This window comes from Pimephales promelas, chromosome 17, assembly GCF_988280905.1.
Source record: "Pimephales promelas chromosome 17, fPimPro1.hap1.1, whole genome shotgun sequence".
Taxonomy (NCBI): Eukaryota; Metazoa; Chordata; class Actinopteri; order Cypriniformes; family Leuciscidae; genus Pimephales; species Pimephales promelas.
The window spans coordinates 18,350,739-18,357,835 of NC_142785.1; the positions used below are offsets into that span (position 1 = coordinate 18,350,739).

The 7,097-nt window shown below is 35.7% G+C and overlaps 1 protein-coding gene across 1 annotated transcript; it reads left to right on the forward strand.

The window, feature by feature from the left end:
- Nucleotides 1-138: 138 nt before the first annotated feature.
- stx4 (syntaxin 4) lies at nt 139-6,460 on the forward strand. The gene is made up of 11 exons (XM_039653294.2): nt 139-460; nt 1,017-1,127; nt 1,411-1,510; nt 1,742-1,816; nt 1,911-1,981; nt 2,083-2,191; nt 2,449-2,522; nt 4,858-4,995; nt 5,142-5,252; nt 5,358-5,436; nt 5,574-6,460. Exons 1-10 carry the CDS (start codon nt 431-433, stop codon nt 5,433-5,435), a joined length of 897 nt encoding a protein of 298 aa, XP_039509228.1. The 5' UTR covers nt 139-430; the 3' UTR covers nt 5,436; nt 5,574-6,460.
- Nucleotides 6,461-7,097: the final 637 nt, after the last annotated feature.

A 7,097-nucleotide genomic window follows, 5' to 3' on the forward strand; every position in this document is an offset into this window, starting at 1 on the left:
TCAGTTTAGGTTATATCGACTTTAAAATTAAGTCATCTGATCATTTTATTTAGTAGTGGATATTTCCCCCCCAGTAGGGGGCAGTAAAAGCAGGGATTGTTTTTTCATACGTCTGCGAACTAAAATAGAAGAAGAGAGGGACAAATTCGTATACAACTGCATCGGCCTATGTTGAACACTAAGCATAACTGAAGTTTATCCATGTAGTTTGATTATTATCATTCGGGCACCTCACACCAGCGCCCATCAACAATCCTCTCTGACTGAAAGTTATTTGTGGAAGTCGGCTCTGGCGTGAAATGTGACTTTGAATGGAAACTCCCTCTTTTTGGATTTGAGTTTTTGCACGCTTTGTGAGTTTGCAGACAGATGAGCGACGCCTGTTAAGACAGGAACTTTTCATCAGGGCTGAATTTAAGATACTTCGAGAATGCGTGACCGGACCAAAGAACTGGGCAATGTGAGTAAAAAAAGGGCAGTGCACACAGGAAACCGGCTAACGAGCTAACGGGCTAACCCGCAGATAGTGTAACCTCTGCCACAACTGTGATTTATTAAAACTCACACATTCTCACGGGTGGCAGCCTGCTGCTATGTGACTGACTTGACTTTTAATGTGTCTTTATGCAGAGCGTTGAAAATGGAAGTCAAATTTCACATTACAAACTGGAAGCTAACAACCTCCTCCAGCACTGCGCTCTACTCCCGCAGTGTTTTAGGTGGTGTGTGACTTTATTTAGCCTACACACACACACACACACACACACACATACTAGCTGCAATGAATGTTTGCAGTTAAGTGATTCCCTCCCCAAGCAAATTCAAAATGGCACCCATTTTCAATTATTATTTAACTGTGTTCACCGCTGGATTTGGATTTGTCACACCCTCAGGAAAAAAAGTTTAATATCACATCCGTTAGTTAGAACACTGTCTCTTATCATAACACTGAACTATGTGCTCTTAAATTTGTCTGCTATATAAACAAAATAACAATCTTTAATATATCTCACTAGACTGCTGGTGATGCCTCGGACGAAGATGATGAAAACAGTGCTCTTATGATAAAGCCTGGATCTGGGAGTTCAGGAAATGAAGAGAAAGAAAATGAGGCTTTCTTCAAAAAGGTAATTTTTTGGTCATTGTAGCAGATTGTATGTCTAATTGGAAGTATCACTCCATCTTTCAAAAGTAATATGCACATAAACTATTAGGGAAGTCTTTGTGTAAACAACTCTAGAAATGAGTGTGTCTACCTCCAAACTGTGTTAATCGATACTTGTGACCTTGTAACGTCAGTTATTCAGTTTAAATTACATTTTTGTTTTTTAAATTGTAGTCTGCAAAGTTTCCTGAGCAAAACATAATTGTCACAATAATATCTTGGTTTTTTTCTTCTTCTTTGTATAGGTTCAGGAGATTCGAGAGGGCCTTGAAACTATTAAGAAGAAGGTGTCGGAATTGGAGAACAAACAGAAAACAGTGTTAGGAGTTGCACTTCCTGAGGACAGTGAGTAGCTTGGCTTAGGGTATTTTTAATATTTCAACGTATTTCTATGAAAAGAATATCATGGTTCTCCATGGAGTTTTTTTCATTTTAAGTTTTATCATACAACACAAAGTTCATGCCAATTAATTACCACAAAATAATACCTTTTTGTTTTATTAATGACATGTTAGGATTTTTAACATTTTGTTTATGAGTAAATAATTATAAAAATAATTTTTTACTTCACCATAGGTATGAAAAAGGAACTTCAGTCCCTCAGAGAAGACATCAAAGTCAGGGCCAGCCAGATCCAAAAGAAGTTAAAAGGTGAGACTTCTTAATAAACAAAAGTGGTTGCTATTGAACTTTTTCCGCCGGACCTGGTGGATGTGAAAAATTAAACGATACATTTACGTCACAGGCATCGAACCCAAGAAAGCTGAAGGCGAAGACAAATATATTCCAATAAACGTTAGAATGCGTCGCACTCAGGTAAGTTACTTTTAATTTATATTACATATGTATATCATTTATTGTATGTAAATGGTTGTTTTGGCACAGAATAATCTGCTCCTCCTTTTTTCTTTTGAAAGCATGGTGTTCTGTCCCGTGAATTTCTGGAATTGATGGGTCACTGTAATACAATTCAATCCCATTACAGAGACCGAAATGTGGAGAGGATACAAAGACAACTCAAAATCAGTACGTGCCTTTTCTGTCATGTTTTATTACCTTGATAATACTAGCGTTCTGACACAGGTCTCTCATAATATAGTCACATTTAAACACATTTTTTTTTTGAGTAAATCAACAATGCTCGGTATTAGTATAAGACCAAGACTTCTGCCATATCAGCCAGTGAAACATAAAACAAAGAAAATATTTGCTACTGATGCTTCATAATATGCATTATTCCTGTTAAATAAATAAAACTAATGTGAATCTGATATCCCTTACAGCTGGTAGCAATGTCACAGATGATGAGCTGGAATCAATGCTTGAGAGTGGACAAACAGATGTTTTCACACAAAATGTAAGTGTGTTGTTTTGTATAGTGTGCATGTATTGATGTGAATGATAGGTGTGAGTCTTGCATTTTGCTTATATAAATATTCATGGTTTAATTTTCTATAATTACCTGAAAAAACAGTGCACAGCAGAGTGATATTATTTATTACAGTCTTCTTATTACTTAATGCCACATTTCAAGTCTTCTCTTTTGCTTTCTTTGGAATGGATGTTTATTTTGGGTAAGATCCTTTTAGAAACAGTTCCTTATGAAATTCAACTTGATGCTATTTCTTGTTTTTGATGAAGTTGATTAACCTGTCTGGCCCTTTAGTGATATAACCATTTATAATAAATAGGGAAACTTCAGTTGAAAGTATCTTGGTATGTTTTTCTTTTATAAATTCAAGATTAAGGAAATCTGTGTTGTCAACGTCATTAAAAGCATCATAGAAGTAAATGCCTCTCATTTTCAGCACCTCCTTTTTAATTATTTTTTTATTTCACTTCCCTTTTAGGCTTTTGATTACAGTCAGTCTTGCCTCCCAGCTTATATATTTAGTTTTCTAGAACCCTTCCACCCCCTTTGAAGCATCATCACCACAAGACATTTTACTGTATTGTCCTATGTCACGTGATCACATATCACCTAGCGTGATCACCTAGCATTTTGGTGGCCCTTTCTTCTTTGTGACAATCATCTGTCAGAAACAAAAGTTACATTGTGTACAGAGATAACCATGATAACGTCTGTATTCCTTCTGTTCCATTAACGCCACCTACTGTCAAAGTTAATTTGCATTTTATTTCAGCCTGTCTGCTGCTTTTTTTCTTTTTAAAGCTACACTGTGTGATTTTTACCCCCATCTAGTGGTGAAAATGTATATGACCATCCAGTGAATATTAGTTTCTGTTCCTCTCAATTCCGATTTCGTTTTAACTCCTACGGTGGCCAATGTAGTCCAAGATTAACATGGCTTCCAGTTCGACCTCGTCCATGAGGGTTAACTCAAACGTAAACGTGAAAAGTGAAGCTTGAATTAACGGGTATGTCCCTCTTTGGCTAATGTACATTCAAGATGGAGGGGCAAAATGGCGACCGACATTAGAACCCCTTACCCGTGTGTATTTTCAATGGCATATTATACACTCACGAGAATACTTTATTACTTGAACGAAGTAAATATACATTAATGAGCACATATATTTTTGAAAGAACTAAGTGTTTTTAGCTAAGAATAAACTAAAAGAGTTACACAGTGTAGCTTTAAGATCAATGCTAAAATCAGACTGATTTTACGTAAATACGCAATGTTGAAAAATGTAACTGGTCAATGGAGAAGGAGCTATTGCGACTGACTGACACAAGCAAACTTTATCAAAGTTATTATTTCCAAGCATTACTGTCTGAACCGCTGGTGGCCACAGGGGACCTCATGCAACCACTTATTAGGTAGCACTAGAGGCCCTGTCCCAATAGCACCTTTAAGCACTCGCAGTCTTCCTCTGAGTCCGCACTTTCGAGACTTAAGTTACGTAACGCCAAAAGTGTGCATCAAGGGCGCATATTGACCGCAAAGGAGAATACCCTACATGGAGTCCACAAGACTGAAAGTGCATATGAAGTGTGCCATTTTGATGTGTGATCATGTGAAAAATCCAGATTTACAACACAAGCCATGTAAAGGGCTCTTAAAGGAGTAGTTCACTTTTAAAAAAACTTTTGCTGATAATTTACTCACCCCCATGTCGTCCAAGATGTCCACGTCTTTCTTTCTTCAGTCGAAAAGAAATTAAGGTTTTTGGTGAAAAATTAAATTAATTCCAGGATTTTCTCCATATAATGGACTTCATTGGGAACCAAACGGTTCAAGGTCCAAATGAGAGTTTCAGTGAAGCTTCAAAGGGCTTTAAATGACACCAGATGATGAATAAGGGTCTTATCTATTGTAGGACCCTTCGAGTCATGCCTTCGAAAAAAGATTTGTTCATTTTGATGAATGAGTTTGAACAGGAGAGTCACGAAAGCTCATCACAGAACAAGGTGAGCATTTAAGCTTATAAAACTTTAACTTTTTATTTATTTTTTAAATGAGCGATAGTTTCGCTAGATAAGACCCTTATTCATCATCTAGTGTCGTTTAAAGCCCTTTGAAGCTGCACTGAAACTCTCATTTGGACCTTGAACCGTTTGGTTCCCGATGAAGTCCATTATATGAAGAAAATCCTGGAATGTTTTCATTAAAAAACGTAACTTCTTTTCTACTGAAGAAAGAAAGGGGTGAGTAAATTATAAGCAATTTTTTTTTTAAAGTGAACTACTCGTTTAACCCTGGTGTAAAATCAAATCTTTCTTGCAGATTTTGAATGATGCTAAAGCTACCAGGCAGGCTCTGAACGAGATTGAGTCGAGGCATGATGAGATCATCAAACTGGAGAGAAGCATCAAAGAACTACATGATATGTTTCAGTACCTTGCAATGGAGGTGGAAGCACAGGTGAGATCAACACAATGGTTATATTTAGTACATTCCATAGATGTCAAGCAAATTAAAAATATAATGTCCTATCAATTTAGTAACAGTGATGTTTAATAAATGTCAGTTTTTTACCCATATTTTTACTTTAAATTTGTTTTTCCCAGGGTGAGATGGTGGACCGCATTGAGGAGAACATTAAGAGTTCCCATAACTATGTGGAAAAGGCTGTTGCGGAGACAGCTGCTGCTGTAAAAACTTCAAAAAAAGTGCGCAAGGTGAGTCGATGATTTGATTATTTATTTATTTATTTATTGGCGTGACAACATTAAATCATTGACAAGTGATCATGATGGCTTGTTTTTTGGCTTGTTTTTCTACAGAAAAAGATATGGATTGCAATATGCATTGCTATTTTACTTTTAATTATAGTTATTGCCCTGGCTGTCTCTTTTAGCTGAGGTGAGTCCCATCAATTGTTTAAAATTTATGCGAAATTCAAATTCAGGTGAAAGGTGTCTGTTATAGCCAAATATCTTACACCTATTTTTTTACTATTCATATTTATTTGATTTAAATCATTTCTTTTTTTCTTACAGTGTTTTCCTTTATTAGACTTCTTTGCCCACCAAGCACTGGGGTTTTCTTCCTAAACTTCTTCCTGAAGTCCCCAATGCAAACAACATGGCCATGGTCATGACCATTATTGCTGTCCCAAATCTAGCGACATGTATTTAAATTTTAAAGTGTTAATTAGTTGTTTTAGCTGCTTTGACCTACAAAGGATTTGATTTCAGACTCCTGAAAATGTGTCAGTGGCACCACTTGGTTATAAAAAGTTAAATGGTAAAAACTGTTTGAATTAACTGATTACTGGATTGACTTGATTTCCAAGATGGTGGACTTAATTTGCAGAAACCAACTCTTAAACATGGTCCTATAGGGTAGATTCAGAAGAAATGCTAATGAGATTCCTAATATATAACTCTTCCATTTGGAGATAAGCTCAAGAACTCTGAGTGATGGGCTATTTGTCTTTGCCCTACTATGTTTATAAGATGTCTTTTGCAGTATCTGTTGTGATTTATCCTTTTATTATGTCATTTCAAGCTTAACTTTTGCTGAAATAGCATTTGAGGTCATCTGTATATAAATATATATGTAACTAATTTTATACTCCGCTTTCCATTATAGTAACTACCTTTCAAAATATTTCTTCTCTTGCTCTCACAATGACATGTTCCATACATGTGTATATTTTAACACATTTGTGCTCAGAAATGAATATGTACAGTTATTTGTTCAGTGCCTCAGTCTTGATGCCTTTTCTTGAGAATTTGCTGGGTGCCCACTGTGTGGCACTGTACATGTCAAGATCACCAAAAGTGCTTATCTGGTTTCACTGTGCAGCCTCTGGACTTACTGACACAATTTTCATTCATTACTGTGTTAAATTTAAATTTTAAAATAAACTACTTGTACATTTTATTGTTTTGTAGTGTTTTTTTTTTCCTTATTTCAGTGTCTTTCAAATAATTGTTAGATTTTAGCCATTATTTACTGTTTGTGTACAACTGTTTGACATTCGACATTGGTCGGCTTTCTTTTTTTGGGGCGTAGTTTGTTTATCACATGCAAATAGTCTTGTGGTAACCTAACATCATTTGTTAACTGTTAATATCTTAAAGACTAAAATGCATGTTTTGCTGTTTTAACTGAAATATTTTAATATGTCGGTGCCAATGTTTTGTCTCAAGATTCACTCCAGTAATGTTTTTTTCTCTCTCTTTCTCTCTCTCTCTCTAGGGCACGTTTCAAAAAAGCTACTTAAATGCCCTATTTGAACTAAAACCTAATCCTGGCTTAATCTTAAACCCTGTCTCTGAAACTGGGAATTCACAGGGTTTTGTTTGGGGTTAGTAGCATGTAATTTATAGTTACTAATTAGTTATTATGGTAACCTAAGAATGACACTGTAAAATAAAGTGTTACCAATTTTTACAATCTCTTTTTGTACATAAAAGCCCTCGAGCTACCCATCAGTCTTCTATTCAGGAAGTCACTTTGTGAATACTGATTTTTATTGATAAACCGTTGAAAATGTGTGTATCTAATTAAATAGT

Excerpts from the sequence above, each read along its gene's own strand:
- stx4 (XM_039653294.2), top strand. The coding sequence starts at position 431 with ATGCGTGACCGGACCAAAGAACTGGGCAAT. Across the intron at positions 461-1,016 it reads GGACCAAAGAACTGGGCAAT|ACTGCTGGTGATGCCTCGGA; the intron begins GTGAGTAAAAAA and ends ATATCTCACTAG. Across the intron at positions 1,982-2,082 it reads TTAGAATGCGTCGCACTCAG|CATGGTGTTCTGTCCCGTGA; the intron begins GTAAGTTACTTT and ends TTCTTTTGAAAG.